The 17,729-nt window shown below is 36.0% G+C and overlaps 2 protein-coding genes across 4 annotated transcripts in view; one reads left to right on the forward strand and one right to left on the reverse strand.

The window, feature by feature from the left end:
* The window catches only part of LOC120636052 (procollagen-lysine,2-oxoglutarate 5-dioxygenase), a 41,483-nt gene that overhangs the window by 15,244 nt on the left and 8,510 nt on the right, over positions 1 to 17,729 (forward strand). For all 3 annotated transcript variants that reach the window (XM_039907320.1, XM_039907322.1, XM_039907321.1), the window contains exons 2-8: positions 419 to 653; positions 3,097 to 3,269; positions 4,277 to 4,444; positions 5,547 to 5,743; positions 6,790 to 7,043; positions 8,025 to 8,249; positions 17,241 to 17,382. In XM_039907320.1, coding sequence (XP_039763254.1) covers positions 419 to 653; positions 3,097 to 3,269; positions 4,277 to 4,444; positions 5,547 to 5,743; positions 6,790 to 7,043; positions 8,025 to 8,249; positions 17,241 to 17,382 — 1,394 coding nt within the window. The remainder of the gene's footprint in view (positions 1 to 418; positions 654 to 3,096; positions 3,270 to 4,276; positions 4,445 to 5,546; positions 5,744 to 6,789; positions 7,044 to 8,024; positions 8,250 to 17,240; positions 17,383 to 17,729) is intronic.
* On the reverse strand, positions 11,640 to 15,162 carry LOC120636054 (immunoglobulin domain-containing protein oig-4-like). Its single transcript, XM_039907323.1, has 4 exons — positions 15,017 to 15,162; positions 13,861 to 13,932; positions 12,292 to 12,441; positions 11,640 to 11,864 (listed from the first exon to the last, which is right to left on the reverse strand). The coding sequence occupies exons 1-4, from the start codon at positions 15,110 to 15,112 to the stop codon at positions 11,706 to 11,708; spliced, it is 477 nt and encodes a 158-aa protein (XP_039763257.1). The 5' UTR covers positions 15,113 to 15,162; the 3' UTR covers positions 11,640 to 11,705.

Genomic DNA, 17,729 nt, shown 5'->3' on the forward strand with positions numbered 1-17,729 from the left:
AGGAATAGGAAGTTATCATAATGTTGATGCTATTAAATCCAAATAGGTCTTTAACTATCAGGTAATTACATTGTATTGTTGGCTGGCTGTTGCGAATAACGAAAATAAAATAGTTACAGACAGTTGCACAAGCCTTTCTATTATATTATAATGTTTACAATTATAGACTCCACATTGCACTAGCCACCTTTAATCTCAGAAAGAATATAAACTTTCACCTCTTTAAGAATTGTATTGATTCTGTCAATTTTTTTTTCTCCTTTGTCATTTTGGTTCACCTTGACAAATGGCTCAGAAACACTGCTCATCTATCAGTCCCAGCTCCAGCACTGAGTCTATTCTCACAGCTATTGTTTTATTTATTATTTAAGTATATTTCTAAAAGAAAAAATACAGAAAATAGTAATTGTATTTCCAGAACCTGCTGTGAAGGTGTTCACAGTAGCCACAGAAGACACCCATGGATTGCAAAGATTCCTGCGTTCTACTAAAATGCATGGCATTGATGTTGAGATTTTGGGCATGGGGCAAAAGTGGGATGGCGGTAATATGAAAAACCCAGGTGGTGGTCAGAAAGTCAAGCTTTTGAAGCAGAAAATCTTATCTATGCAAAAATTACCAGACCGGGAGCAAATTATAATTTTTACTGACAGGTATGTATTTTCTTAAGATGGTGATTACCTTTATGTACTTAAGATGGTGGTTTTGTTCTGTTTCCTTAGATACAATTTCTATATGATTTGAAGTGATTTTTAATACCACTTATGGGGTAGGGGGGTGCTTGTATGAATTGACTACATGAATTATTTAATCTGGGTTGTGTGAATAGTGAGCGAATAGAATATTCAAGAAAGCCTGCCCACACATTGGTGATCAAGGTATATGCATACATGTTAGACTATGGAGTGGCATTAGAAAACCCCAGTTTGATAATGGTTATTGGCATGACCTCACAAACACCAAATGTTTGGAGTTTATCTTTGCTGCTAGCTGTAGAATGATAATCTTCATAAAATTAAGTATGAAAATCTTCAAATGGTTTTTAAGTAGCATTTGTTACTGATATTAATGATTCTTTTACTGATGTTGCTATATGTTATCTCCAAACCTATTGACCCCATACCAAAGATGTTTATTTATAAGTGTGCAAAAAAATATTAGGTAATAAACACAGCCTGACGAAACAAGTTTACATATATTCTATTACATAACTCAGCCAAAATATGTACAGACCTTTAAGAGTTGGGCAACAAAGGGCTATGCAACAGGGAGTAGCTAGTATTATATAATTTGTTCTAGGACAAGTATAGAATGGTTCTATGCCTTTTATAATTTTTATCATACAAATAATACTAATATGAATACTTTCCTACATTCATATTTTATTACCAAGTACCTATTATCTGTTGTTTGAGTAATATCAGAGGTCAATACAGACCAGTAAGTGTTCTAAAAAAATATTGTTATCTTTATTATTGCCTTTGTATAAAACTCCAATGTTAATATTTAACAATCCATACATTATGAATCTGTCTGTTTGTTTTTATATTACCCCAGTTGCCTTGCCGCTGAACCTATAATATACATCATGAAGTATATTATTTGGTAAAATGGTATGGTATTTGTTCCTGGGCACATAAAGGACTCCTATGCAATCACATAACATTTTGTAAATCCAACCATATCCCTTAAGGGTCTTATTAAGAAGCGTGGCATAACGTCAGAATAATGGTGCAGTGTTACGTTTATTAAAAGGGCCCATAAGATATCATCATCATCAATAGTCTATAACAGTCCACTGCTGGACCAAAGGCCTCTTCCAAGAGGAGGATTTGCCCATTATCAGCATGTTGGGCAAACAAACGGTTTGGTAATCAGAGTATGGTATAAGTTTTACTTCGTTAGACATCCGTGGAATGAGTGACAACTGTAATATAATCTGCCGTCAACACACATATTATTTGCAAATGGATGCTCTCGATTCTGTCCGTGCAGAATTTACGATTTCCCATGAGATTAACCTTTACCACAGTCCATAGGTCAAGTCATCGATTACATTTCGTGTTTTATATTTACAAAGGTGCAATATATCCGTATTGAAAAGTTAAATATATCCATATTTAATAACAACCTCAACTCGAATTTCCATGTCCTAACTCTAGAAACACTCATACAGACTGTAAGTTCCACCTTTCACCCCTTTAAGTAATGCTGATGCATAATATAATGATTTGAATACCAACAATAGCTGAACACATTTTATTTTCACTGAGCTTATAAATCGCTGTGGTGCAACGACTTTCAATTGAGGTCAATAAATTTAAGAGACTATAAAGTGGTTAGATTTGTTTGCGAGTTGAATGTGTTTACCGACTAGTACTTTACACCCAACTAGAAACATGACTCATGTTTTCGAGCAATGTTGTTTTTTAACCCCCGACGCAAAAACGACGGGCTGTTGTAAATTTTACGTGTCTGTGTGACTGTGTGTGTCTTCCTATGGCATCGTAGCTTCTAAACAGCTGAACCGATTTTGATTTTGTTTTTTTTTGTTCGAAATATGAAATAGTCGGGAGTGTACATAGCTATGTTTGATTAAAATCGGTCCAAGATGGCGGTCGCCACAAAATGGCGGATTACATTTTTTCACAACTCCCTCAATATCGCACGAAAGACCTTGACTAGCCGAGTGCTATAATAATAAACTAAGGCAAATTTCAAATCTAAGATGGCCGTCAGCAAGAAATAGCAAATTACATTCTTCTTGCACAACGTCCTCAATATGCGTATTAAATGAAAGGTTTTTTTTTTAACTTATGTATTATTGTATATATTATTAATTTATGTATTATTGTGTATTATTTTCAGTTCCCATATTATATATATATATATTTCTTGTGTGCGTGTGTATGTCACTGAACTCCTCCTAAACGGCTGGACCGATTTGAATGATTTTTTTAGTATGCGTTTGGGTGGCACCCTGGATGGTTTAGATTCACAAATCAGCCCGACAGATGGCGTTGGGGTCCGCTAGTATTATATATTCAAGTATCAGCTAGCCCTTTAGTATTTTTAATGTCCAAATACTGTTTTCAGCTACGACGTTATGTACCTCGCGGACTTGAATGTCATCGTGGACAAATTCAAGAGTATGGATGTGCGCGTGTTGTTTGCCGCCGAGCCGTTTTGCTGGCCAGATGCAAGTCTGGCAAAGAAGTATCCTAACACTACTGTGACAAACCCATATCTCAACTCCGGTGGAATTATAGGTATGATTTTGTTGATCGATTTATTTTCTGCCGCTTTTTTTTTATTTACGGCAGTTGTGTTATTACCTGGTTTGGGGTTCCAGATGAAAAACAGCGCTGCATACTTACCAAGGACACACAGTAAAATGTAGAGCTCGAAACTTTTGCTAGGTTGTGCATTTAATGACTAAGTTTTATCCTTTTCTGTTGTTTGAGCTTTGAATTTGGTGCTTGATTAATAGAGGTGCCGAGAGCATTTGGTACTTAAGTTCTAGACCGAAGTGCATAACGTTAATAACATAATAATGTTATTTACGTGTTTATTTTTTTTTTCTATACCCTAACCCTAGTACCCTTATTTACAAGCGTGACATAACGTTGGAATAGTTATGCCGTATTTGGTCGCACTTCATCTCATAGCATTTTTGGCATTTTTTAATGACAAATTACAATCTATTATCAAAAAAAAATCACAACCGTGTCTGTAGGTATATCACATACCTACAGACACGGTTGTGATTTTTAACAACAAGTACAATGCAAGTATAATTATTTACTCTGACTAAAGTTTATAAACACATCAATATTGTAATCGCTGACTAGTAGCGATGTTTTGAAAATAGGTTAAAATTTATGATAAATATGTTTTCGAGCATGCTGTATAGCGACATCGTAGATTCCAATAAAAACATGAGGGAACCTATTATTTCCACTTGCAGTGCACGATACTCTAAACTGAACTCACATTCTTATCTTCTCAGCCTGTCAACGTCCAGCTGCAGGGCAAATGTATTTTCTCTCATAGCATAGTTGGTTTTAGGGCATCGAAACGACACGCTACTTCAATGCTGGTTTGGTGGGCACAGCCGAATAGTATCCTACCTAAATTCACTCAGATGTTCTTTTTGGAAAAACTGTTTTATGCACTTAGTTCACAAAAATTGCCCTTTTTTGTGTATATGTACATATAGACCACGAGGCAATTTTAGAGCATATCATTTTAACTTTCTTTTATATTGTAATTGTAGGTTACTTGCCGGAACTGAAGAAAATATTGAACATGAAAGAGATTGCCAATCGTGACGATGACCAGCTGTTCTTCACCGAAGCTTATTTGAATGAAGATCTTAGGCTTACCTATCATCTTGCTCTAGATCACAAATCCGAAATATTTCAGAACCTACACGGTGCATTGTGTAAGTACCAGCACTTGTCGTGTTCAGTAATTATTCCAACGGGTTAACAACCGGCGCTGTGCATTGCAAATGGAGATGACAGGAGATGAACCCGTGCCCAGCGCTCATTTTACCACCACCGGTTGGCCAAAGTAAAAAAAGCGGAATCGAGAGTGAACGAATGAGAACCGTTTTATTCAAATTGGGAACAAAAAACACGCAAGCGTCACTCAGTAAACTTTTCAGCAAATCACTCTATTTTTAAGCAATCAAATCGGTTTGAGTAACACCACCAAATTATGCTACCCTTTTGTGTAAGGCTTAGGCTGGTTTTAAAGTCACGCTGACCGTCGGCGCTGACAGGCCAATATGTATGATTACTTATGAAGCGTTTTAGAATAACACCGACGACTCAGCGCTGAGCACGCGGCGCCGACGCGCTTCGGACCTCACTTATCGTTACAGTGTTACATAAAACGCACGTGCCGACGGGGACAGACGGGCGAAACAATGAATCGCGATATTGATACTGGGCGTGTGATTGAAGAAGTTCGGCTGCGAAAATGTTTATGGGACGCCAGTGACATATTGTATAAAACATGCGAAAGTAGTTAAAGAATTTGATTTCGTCATCTCTTAACTGATTGAACAATGTAACAAAGGCCCCCACTAGCAATCTTTCAGAAATAAGTGGATGAACTTGAAGTCTTTTTCTTCGTTGTTGTTGAAGTCTTTTCTTTTTCCATAAAAAATACACGGCAGCAATTCGAACAATCATTTGATTGGGCATATCTGTACTCCATGACGTTCAGCACGATACTAAAACGAGTTGCCGCAAACAGCTAAGCGCTGAGAGCTACGCGCGTAGTCCTCAGCGCCGACGGTCAGCGTGACTTTAAAACCAGCCTTTCTGTAAAAGGGATCTATATATTGTCGTAGTATATATGTATACACATATATTTTTAATTACCTAAATTAAGAATGCACATACCTCCGAAAGGGCGAGGTGCATGCGGGGGTTCGAACTCGGTCTCCAAGAAAGGTAGTCCGAAGCGCTAACCATAAGTCTATAACCGCTCGCTCAGATCTCAATACTGATTTTTAATAATTTGTGTGTTCACAGCGGACATAAAGCTAATAACAAATTCAACTACGGAATGCCCATATTTAGTAAATCTGTTGAACAACGCACGACCTCTTATCGTCCACGGCAATGGACCTTCCAAAATAACTTTAAACCATTTCTCCAACTACTTGAATCACGCCTGGTCAGTTACTGACGGATGCACACTGTGTGAGGAAAAACGGATTGAGCTCAACGTGAGTATTCATCTAAAACATAATTCAAAACATATATAAAGCTTTCACAACTGTGTCATAAAAGTTCTCATATTTAACGCAAAGATTATGAGGTGTAATATGGATTTTGTCTAATTATACCGTTATTATATCTAATTATACATTATAGTGTATTATAGTATGCTAGCACGTAGCATACTATAATACACTATGCAATATAAACGTAACATATTTACTTATGTGGGCACTATCGACTTCAAAATCCTACGAAAGTCCACTGCTGGACTAATCCACAGTCATTACGCTGGGCAGACGGGCGATCGCAGTAGACTGTTCTCTGTTGTGTTCCTTTAATCGCCTCGTACGGCATCCGCGGCAAGAGCAAGGGTGGTGATACCAGTGGCGTGCACAGGGTTTTTGACCAGGGTATGAATAAAGAAGGAAAATGGCATAAAATGGTAAAATCCTTCCCTTTTATGAGTAATACAAAATTTTTAGGGTATGCAGTGCTTTGTGCATGTATGAAGTGCACGCCACTGGGTGATACATATTTTCTAATCTATCACCACACGGCTTCTGTACTCGTTATGGGAGCTATAGAATCGTTGAAGTAAATAATGTAAGATTTTAAAACGAGCCTCATATAAATTTTATTTGATATATTAATTATTATAAGCTTTCTGAGTCCAAGACCGTGGATTCGATTCGCACAACTGAAAAATGTTTGTGTGATGAAAGTGTTTTTCTGCGTGTTTATATGTACATTACAAGTATTTATGTATATTATTCATAAAAGTATTCATCAGTTATCATAACACAAGCTAAGCTTACTTTGGGGCTAGATGAGGACGTGTATATTTTCGTATATTTATTTATTTCTACACAATATTTGTAGAAGTATTCTGCCTTCTTCTTACCCAAAACTGCGTCACCTTTATATTTCGATTAGCAGGATACAGTAAAATGTAGCGGTGCGTTCGTAACCACATAAGACTTTCCAGAAATCTACGCGACCATATAAACGTGTGTTGACAAAACATATTTCAAACACAATGCTATGTTTCCAGGAGGATAAATTACCGACCGTTATGATAGCGGTGTTCGTTGAACAAACAACACCTTTCATGGAGGAATTCCTGCAACAACTCGTCGATATAGACTATCCTAAAAACAAAATACATTTTTACCTACACAACAGTGTAGAATATCACGGGACAGATATTGATGACTTCTTCCGGGCACATTCTGTTGATTATCTCAGTGCTAAATGCATCAAACCCTCAGATTTCATTTCTGAAGGAGAAGCTAGAAACATTGCAAAGTAAGTTATATTACTATTATTATACCATTTATTTGCTAGGTTAGTTAGTCTACATATTGCGTTGTATGTTGTCAAGGTTACAGGCAAGGTATAGTGTAAAGTAAAATTGACAAACGCGTCGATTCTAGGAAAGGAATTGCTGTTAATGCCATCAAGTACACACCCATTTTTGGCTGACTGAACGCAGATTTTGGGATTGAAAAATTGCTTAACCGCAATGCATAATTGTTTCACGTATTTCTTTATTGCAATTACGTGTATGCAGTAAATACGTGTTTATGGCGTGGAACATTGCGTGGCACACCTAGTATAAATCTAATTTTGAGGAAGTTTGCTATCGTGAAGGATACTTATAGCTTATCGTCGTGAAAGTCAGTTTTAAGAATCACGCGGGAGCCTATTTTAGGGGCTTTATGTTATTCCAGGGTGTATATCAGCTCAACTCCAAATTTCAGACAAATACAATCAGTAGTTTATGCGTGAAAGGGTAAAAAAACATGCATACATACATCCTCACCAAAATTTGTTTTTGCATTTGTAGTATAATTAAGATTTACACATTCATATACTTGCCGTGGCTACAATTTCTTAGTTAAAAAAAAATTACGTCTTTTTTGACCTGCAACCCTATATTAGAACTGGCAAACTTTGCAAAACAGCTTTCGAAGAAGTCAATATGCAGTTGGGGCAATTTCGAAATTAAGGTGCCTCAGTTACAAATAGTGATAACAAAAAAAAACTTGTTGTGGGCTTCTTCATAGACCACGGCGCGTTTGGAATCCTCGTAGTTTTAGTTTTGTTATATCCATCAACACAGTTCTATGTCATATTTTACATGTAATGCACGCATCAAAAGTGCCATCTTTGTGGCTATTTGAATGAAAAAATATTTCGCTTTGACTTCTAAACCTTTCGGCGGTTGTCAAATCTTAACTGTTAGGATGAATAAAAAAAAAAAAACATATTTACCGTCTTTTACAGGGGCCGGTGTGTCAATACCGAATGCGACTACCTGCTTTCAATAGACAGTCTTTCCCGCGTGGATCCATCAACACTGCGCTACCTGATCACCACTGGTTACGATGTTGTCGCACCACTGCTTTTACGGACGGGACAATCATGGTCAAACTTCTGGGGCGCCATCAACTCTGCCGGCTATTACGCGCGATCGACTGACTACATGGACATTGTCAACCGGAAAATCATGTGAGTATATTATTGTGTGACTTTGATCAGATCATCACTCGAGTGTGGCAGGTGACAGGTTATTTTTAATGTATTTACTGCAATCCTTTCAGGATTAGGGCGTTTCCATTTTTAACCGACTGGTGGCTTCAATAAAATGTGTATTTTAACCGGTTTTAAAAAGGAGGAGGTTCTCAATTCGGCCTTATTTTGGATTTTACTATCAAATGTTGTGATTTTGAGGTTTTTTTTGTGTGGTAGGTCATTGCGAAATTGATTAAGGTCTATTCGCAAAAATCGACTGAAACAGAAAGTATGATGATGTTGTTTACGTTCATATTGGATAGAAGCAGGCGTTACTTCGCGGAAATCCATAATATATTAAAAAAATATATACCGGATGTTTGGTGCATCGTGTGCCAAATCGAATCTGATGATTGGAGGGGTCTTTGGCTATCTCTTCAGCCCTCGTAAAAAAATCTTGCTCAAACGGTTTTTTTTATACTGATTTTAAATTGTTTTTTTAAAAATTGTAAAAATTCTACATTTAAATTTTAATAAAAAATAAAGTTGTTAAGTATTAATTAATTTTCTTTTTAATCTTTAATTTGTAACGTTTTACGCTTCTTTTGAAACTAGAATTACACGCCAGCAACATCTAGTTTTTGTTTTACAGCCCCGCAAAGTTTTTTTTACGTAAAAAAATAAGCTTGAACGTCAACTTTCGGTTTTAATAAAAAAAAAACTAAAAGTGATCATGTTCTTCCAATTTTTTTAAAACATCTCTGGACTGTCCCCTTTCTAATGGTGTGCAATATGCCATGAAAAGTAATTAGTAACATCACTAATTTTCAAATTTTCTAAACTTAGTCACAATTTTCTAATATTCAACAGATGAAAGAAAAACAAGTTTTTGCGTAAATAAAACTCACAAGCAGGTAAAATTTTTAAATTTCGTAGGTTTTACTTGAAATAAAAATAATACATTGCATTTGAAACATTTATTTCATAATTTTTACAAATTCTGCTCAAATTGTTCACCCCTGTTTCGAATGCAGGCCCGACATCTTTGACGTATTGTTACAGTTGTAGTCCGAAGCCGTATTTCGTTCTTAATTGTACCGAAGGCCGCTTCTATGCGTTGTATTAGTACCTCCCTCGTTGGGACTTCTGTGGCGTATACTAGCTCTTTGGCACGTCCCCAGACATAAAAATCTAACGGAGTTAAGTCTGGGGAACGTGGAGGCCATGCAATAGGCCCATCGCGCCCAATCCACGAATTGGGGAACACATTATCGAGGTATTCCCTCACAGTTAAACGCCAATGCGCGGGACAGCCGTCATTTTGAAATACTATGGGCACATCTTCATTAAACACGGGCACCTCGGCCAATAATTCCGGCAGATCATTTTGCAGGAACTCTAAATAATTATCGCCATTTAAGTTATCAGGCAGGTAGTGCGGTCCAATTACCTGATTCCCAATCACTCCTGCCCAAACGTTCACACTAAACCGTCTTTGAAAAGATTGCTGTCTTTTGGCATGTGGGTTTTGCCGTTTCGGTGCCCAATGGTGTAAATTGTGCAAGTTAAGAATCCCTTCTCTGGTAAATTTGGATTCGTCAGTCCACAGTATTCTTTTTAAAAAATCAGGATTATCCACATCTGTGTGTAACAAAAACCGACAAAAGTGCATTCGTCTGTCAAAGTCGCCACCCTCAAGACCTGCAACAACCAAAAATCTTTTTAATTCCCCTTGAGCAGTAATTAATTGCACTAGAAGATTATGGATACCTGCTAAACAAAGGCAACGTCAAACAAAGGTTTTAAATTACGTACCTTGAACCGGAGTCTCGTGGAATGGATATTTTTCGTTTTGTCGAAGGACTTTCCACACTTTCCATATTGAAATATCAAGTTGTGCCGCCACATATCTAATGCTTCTTGTGTCGTCTTCCTCAAAAAGTGCCAGTATTCTCTCGTCCACTTCAACATTATGTCGCACAACATGTCCCCTTGGTTCATGAAAATTGACACTCCCAGTCTCGCGTAAACGTCGGTATGTGTCTTGGAAGACTCTGCGGCCAGGTAATCGTCGACCAGGAAAGCGTTCCTGGTAAAGTCGTTGCGCTGCACGAGCGACACCACGGGCTGCACCATAAACCATTATGATGTCCGCATATTCCTCGTTAGAGTATGTCGTCATTGCAACAACAAAAAAGTCAACAAAGTTTAACAATAACACCAAAAGTAAATAAAACGTAACAAAAAACAACAAAACTTAACGAAAACTAAATAAAAGAATCGTGGAGTACAGTAAGCTAGCACACACGTTAGGCAGCAGAGGCAGTGATGTCTCGACTAAAAAATAAGATGGCCGCCGTGTCGACGCGACGCGGGGCCCGTTCGCGATTGGTTCAAACAGGTTTGCACTATGCAAGAAAGGAATAGAAGATAGATTTCGCTTCACTAGAGTGAAAAAACTATTTTTGCCTGTTTAAACGAACAACGGGCGTATAACTTTATGAAAGAGACAGAAAATGTCATCTGCCTTGTGAATTGTGAGTGTTATTTACGCAAACCCTTGTTTTTCTTTCACCTGTTGAATATTAGAAAATTGCGACCAAGTTTAGAAAATTTGAAAATTAGTGATGTTACTAATTACTTTTCATGGCATATTGCACACCATTAGAAAGGGGACAGTCCAGAGATGTTTTAAAAAAATTGGAAGAACATGATCACTTTTAGTTTTTTTTTTATTAAAACCGAAAGTTGACGTTCAAGCTTATTTTTTTACGTAAAAAAAACTTTGCGGGGCTGTAAAACAAAAACTAGATGTTGCTGGCGTGTAATTCTAGTTTCAAAAGAAGCGTAAAACGTTACAAATTAAAGATTAAAAAGAAAATTAATTAATACTTAACAACTTTATTTTTTATTAAAATTTAAATGTAGAATTTTTACAATTTTTAAAAAAACAATTTAAAATCAGTATAAAAAAAACCGTTTGAGCAAGATTTTTTTACGAGGGCTGAAGAGATAGCCAAAGACCCCTCCAATCATCAGATTCGATTTGGCACACGATGCACCAAACATCCTGTATATAATATGATAAATTCTTAAAACTATAAAAAACAACTTGTAATGGCATTCATATTACTATAGGTATGAATATTAACGAATATGAACTTAAACTATGAAAATTAAGCTTAATTTGCTTTACTCCGCGAAAAGCAGGAGAATCTCTCCACTGAGCTAGCGTGGTGGACTACGGCCTAAACCCTTCTCATTGTAGGCCCGTTTACGGTAATGGGTGGATATCTGATTTTGTGATAAATTTTAAGACGCTGCGCCAGTTAATATAGCAAATAAAAGTGTTGCATTCGAATTACATTTATTTATTTATCAAATTTTAACTGTCTACAGCTCTATGTATTCTATATTTTACAAACTAAAGGGATTGAATAATATATCATGAAGTTAATCAAATGCAATAGAGAAATCGGTCTTGAAAGAACGCCGATCAATCGAGTACATATTATCGGCTGTGCATTCATACACCCCTGCATCCATTTGGGTGGCGGGGTCAATTTCGATCTTGGACTTTACGCGGTCCTCACCGATAAGCCATTCGTGAATCTGGAATAAAAAAAAAAGTTTTTAAGGCTTAACCTAAAGTATCGCCAAATAAATCATTATAGTTAAATATTTAAGCCTCAGCACAATCAAGTCAGTTCAACCAAAGTATGTCATCTACGCATTTTTCGCACCGATATCGAAGCACACTCGCCTTTACAACAAACCCAAATAATGAATATTCTAAAAAATGTATTTGGTTTTGAGCTTGTATATAGTGCGGCCAATTTATCCGCGGACAAAATGTAAACAAACAAATGTCAGGTCGTACGCCTAGTGAACGGATATACAGCATTTTATTTGTAAATAACAATTAACATAATTTTTAATTAAAAAAAAAATAGGTTGTTTACCCCTTAAATACTAAAATAAACTACCCTAATCACAAATATCTATCTACCCTTTCACTCAATATTAACACAATACTTACGTGCAAGTAATGATGTGCGAATATTTCAGTTCCGTCTTTGAACCAAGTGATATGAGGGCGTGGAGATCCTTTTGCGGTGCAGAGGAAGGCAATTTTGTGCCCCAAAACGTACTCAAGGTCAAAGTGGGAAGCCAGTAGTATTTTCGCGCCCTAAAAATGTTTAATCAACATTGAGTTTAACAGGGTTTATTATATGGAAAAAATGTATTTCCATCACCTTATCTTAAAATCTTTGCCCGAATATTAACAATAGTAACCGAGTAGTTTTGTCTGGTTGGAGGCTTCTGCCGTGGCTTGTTACCACCCTACCAACAAAGACGTACCGCTTAGTGAGTTAGCGTTACGGTACGACGTGGCGTAGAAACCGATTAGGGTTATGGGTTTGTTATTTTATTTATAACTGCCCTACGCCTAACAGGCTAGCCCGTTACCATCCATACCATAGATAGATGCATCACCAGATGAGATTGCAGTCAAGGGCTAACTTGTAGTGGAATTATTAAAAAAACCGAAACACTAACGTTAGGCACTAAAAAGTAGGCAGGAAAGAGAATATCTGGAGCAATTTACATTATGATGGCCAAGCTAAAGAAATATTTAACCGACTTACAAAAAAAAGGAAGTTCTCAATTGTATTTTTTAATTTTTTTTATATAGTAGGTAAGCAATTTATGCTCGACACAATAAAGCAGATGGTGGTAACAAAAATTTTTTGATTAAAAAGAACCGACTCTGTTATACAACTAAAAAGCAAGAAATTAATGTTTTCTACAATATTTTTAAGTCGGTGCCAAGTAAAATGTAGAAAATTACTGGTATTTTCTTGCTACTATATAAAAAGGAATAAGAAGTAGGTAAGGTATCTATACATAGTAACTTTCTACATTTTACTTGTTACCGATTTAAAAATGTTGTTGAAAATATTTATTTGTTTCAAAGTTCATAGTGATGAATTTTAAAAACGTTTAAAATTCTATCCTATCACGATTTCTATTCAAGAAATAAAAGGAAAGCCCTCTCTATAAATTCGTATCGTAATACAAACACTCTTAATCAAATTTTATGACGTAAAAATACACAATCCTCGTATGCTAATATTCGTCACTAAATTAATTTCGTTCGCACACAAGATTCCGTTACCATAGAGGAATAAAGAAACCTAGTTGGTATATTTTAGCATGTTTAACTACGGATTACAAGGTCCTAGGTTCAGGTTTCTGGGCGGTCAAGTGTTGAGTTTATTTGTCTAGAATAAGTTGAGTATATTGTCCACCCTCGTTCATCGTAGAGCATTTGAGGAATCGAGGAGCACATGAGATCGTTATTATCACGAACATGTGGTAATGAAATCGTTAAAAACCGCTGAACAGCATTGAAACAGCGCGTTGGGTATCTGCTGTAAGAGGCGAGGTCTTTGCCCAGCAGCGGATATTAACTCAATTGTTATTTCGCACAGTTTGCCGCAATGTTCTGTTTGACCTGTACTTCCTTGACAGCATCGTCTCCTGAATTTCTAACATTCGTCAAAGCTTCGTTAATGTTGTACGATAAACATTGTGAAAAACTTACATCATTATTATTGTAGTACTGGTCGGATTCAGGGTCTCTGTATTTACCGGTGATAGGCAGTCCAATTTGTACCTGCGAAAATAACCTTTGATGGTTTTAATGTAACTTAGCCCCTCAGATGCAGCTATTTAACTTCTAAATTCGCCATTCATCCCAACACATGCAGTAGGCAAATACAAATCTCAGGATCGAACCGATTGAAATAATTATTTCTCTATCATTTTGTATGAAAGTTATGTATATAACTTATGTAGATTCACTAAGAATATAAGTCAGGGCTGCTTTACTATTGAATATAATATAAATCTCATGTAAACATACGCTAAGCGAATATTTGTCTCTTTTTTTTAAACAGAAATCGTAAACAGCAAAAATAACAAACTATTATTATTTAAAGATTTATTATTCTGTTACCATGATTACACATTATTTTATAGATATCATTAAACACATACAACAATCACAATGACAAATCCGCGCCCAGCACAATTATGGGATCAAGTTTCTGTATAAAAAAATCGAAAAGTAAAACGCTTGTTACCTATGGTAGCGTTAAAATAAAATTTATTTTAATGAGACAACCGCAATTGCGATTTAAAATTCGCGCGGTTAAAACATCTATGGTATGATAAAAATTGTACGCGGAGCGGTGCGGATTAAATTGTCGCAAATATTTTGTGCATTATGAAGTTTTGTCTCGCTCTATAAAAAGTGACAAACGCGACGAAATATATTTTCGAGATGCTTTTTATGTATTTAAAAAATAAGTCAAGTACGGGGAGCATAAGAGCCTTTGGCTATAGTTTTTGTACTAACAATATGCAACAAAAAACAAAAACTGTTTCTGACTTACCCATTCATATTTTCCCAATAGCAACATTGCACCGCAATAATTAAAAATATACGTTTAAAAACTTTTTCTACTGGCCATTACCGTTCACAGATGTATTAATTCTGCTTAATACTTACTTCGTTTCTCGTCTTAATTGTTTATAAGAGTATATTAAAAAAGCTCTCTATAGTAATTACTGTTTTTGTTCGTTCCCAAAAATAAACTTAAGAAAAGGCCAAATTTGATTTGTCGCCATGACTTTTTTATACTTAAAAAAAAACTCATGTATTGAGGCAAGTACTTTTAGTTTGAAGATTTTGTTACCTTGGATTTTGTTCTGGATCTGGTTCGGCTCCGCCGGGCTTCACACACCGAAGCTAGGAACAGTAGAGTGCCGATGATAGCAATTTTCATCAACATGGTTAGGTGTTAATGTGGACAAGGTGTAAACCTCGCGGGAGTTTTATAACAACTGCGGTAGTCGCCGATTGCTTGATGACAAGGTAATCGGGACTCTTGTCTCCCCTTCTGTTATTCAATGTCATTTCCTATGCACTTTGTACACTGCACTCTAAATTACCTGTGGTGTCATTGATGCATAGGATATACGCGTCTTGGCATGTTATGGAACGGGATTGTAAGTAAATTTTCCTAGTCTTGGAACGCGTTCTCACCGTTCCAGCACTCACGCAGAAGCATAATTGTAGGTGTTTTATTAGTCTCAAGCATTGTCTTAACGGCCTAACATGCGATTCAAACGATCGAGGTAGTACTGTCCGCGTTATGAACTGAGTCTTCGGGCCATAAAAGTGTTTCTGCATTCGAAGAAAATGCTGTTCATTCTGATGTTGCTATCTTGCTTCGGCAGAAGTTGCCTTCCCTCTCACTTGCGTAATCTGAATTTTGCTGCCTCGCTTCGAAGGTTGATAGCGTATCTTTCAAACGCTAGATCCCCCCCGTGACCCTTGAACTAAGGTAAGCTTATTATATATATTATATCTCAAGGTGTGAAAGTCTTGGGCGCAGTTAAACCCTAAATTCAGAATTCTAGATGCAACACCCATGCTACGCTCGGGAGTTTCTCTAAAATCCTTCGTTGCGCTTGGTATACGCAGCCGTTACCTAAGAATATGTATTATCCCATGTTTGAATAATTTACGATGTCGCTATATATTCAAAATAGTCTGAGATTAACAAAATATTAATTTAAGTAGCGTAAAACTTACATACAAATCTACACGTTAAGCTTTTAAATTCGACATTTTATATGACTGTTTTTGTTTTACAAAAGTTCATCTATCATCGTTGGCCGAATATTTGTTAAGCTGTTAACCTAGTCAAATGCTTAAGTTTCGTGTGTGAATTTGTCTAGACAAATCCATTTTACTATTTCGACTGATTGCGATGCATATCTTAATGGGTTATGGGTAGAGGGTTTTCCTCTTTTAGATATCATGCGGCTATGCTTAGCATATGAACGTTATTGGGTTACTGATGATGTTCCGTACACAAATTAGTATTTTAAACTGGAGGGGCTTCTATATTCTATGCATTAGTGTAGGTATAAGACACTAGACTGGCAACAGATTTTAAACATTTTGGTTTGATTTAAAACTAAGATTATAAAGCATTATTATAAAAAAAATATATTAATGCTGCAGCTATAAAAAAATACATTAAAAGATGTTATTTTTATTCCGTTAGGAAAATAAGAATACATTCCGAAATAAGAATTCTAGAAGTTTTTATCTTAGGCGCGAGAAAATTCTAGACGCATCAATTTGTTCAGAGGGGCGAGCGATTGTTGATTGATTCACTTGGTTATATAAAGAAAATTGATTCTGAAGTGGCTTGCTGAAGGCCAACAAGTATTATTCCATTGAAACTTCTAAACTGTAGGATACTTATTTGAATGGAGATGTCTCTTAAAAAGATCAATGTTTGTAATTAAACGTAAGCTTATAGCAAAGTCCTATTATTAAAGGACTACGTAATCGATAAAAAAGCTTGGGTGTGAATTATTGCTCTAACCAGGTTGCTCTTCTAATAATTTTAAATGACATTGTGAGATGGTGATATCAAAAAAAAACACCCGGCTTAGTTCGTTGTGGGCTTCTTCTTAGACCAGGACGCGTTTGGAACCTTCGTAGCTTTAGTTTTAAGTTTACGAATGTGGTTATCGCCATCATCTCACTACTGTGTAATTCTTATGTACGCATCAAAAGTGCCACTTATGGCTTACTTGAATAAAGATATTTTTGACTTTGACTTTATATTTTTAACCACAATGAATGATGTCCAGTTTACCTAAAAAAAAATCCTAAAATTAGGTAGTTTTAAGGATATTTTATTCTCAAGAGAAACAGTTTTATTTAATGAGAGATTAAAATTAACATAAATAAGTGGTAATATCATCTAGTTAGTGTGATACAAAAGAAGCTGCTTAAATTAATAACGGCAAATAAAATATATCGAACTTTATGTATCCTTAACATTACTTTATACATATTGTATAGTTTATATATATTTTACTTTTCTTTTTTTTCAGCGGAATCTGGAATGTTCCATTCATTGCAAATATATACTTGATAAACATGGAGCTATTCCGCAAGGAGTCACTAAAGGAGGTTTCTTACTTGAAGGACGAACTTGATGCAGATATGGCTTTCTGCAGTGAACTTCGTGACCATGTATGCTGTTATACTTTTGTTTTCTGCGTGTAGCGAGTTTAAACGGTTCTATTTCAGTTAATAAACATTTGCTGCTAAACAAAATATTTAAAACTAATTTATTTAACATTGGTACAAAAGATGGCATTTTTAATCGCATCCGAAAAAAAAAATTACACGTGCTCAGCGTAAACGACAGAATTAAGAACCTACAGAAACCGTGTACACGACTAATATTGAAGCATCAAAAACCACTCCACTTTAGAATGGTTTCTCGATCTAGTCACTTATTGCCATTTAGCAGATGACAGTGATTTTTTTATCTCTAATGTTCTAAGCGTTAACCATAAAATGTGAAAATGGGAAAA

Source organism: Pararge aegeria, chromosome Z, assembly GCF_905163445.1.
Source record: "Pararge aegeria chromosome Z, ilParAegt1.1, whole genome shotgun sequence".
NCBI classification, from domain to species: domain Eukaryota; kingdom Metazoa; phylum Arthropoda; class Insecta; order Lepidoptera; family Nymphalidae; genus Pararge; species Pararge aegeria.

Bases quoted from the DNA above. Each gene is read 5' to 3' on its own strand.
- LOC120636054 (XM_039907323.1), bottom strand. From the start codon at position 15,112: ATGTTGATGAAAATTGCTATCATCGGCACTCTACTGTTCCTAGCTTCG. The intron at 12,442-13,860 runs GTAAGTTTTTCA...AAACATTTTTAG, and splicing joins AGTACTACAATAATAATGAT to GGCGCGAAAATACTACTGGC. The intron at 11,865-12,291 runs GTAAGTATTGTG...TTTTTATTCCAG, and splicing joins TCGCACATCATTACTTGCAC to ATTCACGAATGGCTTATCGG.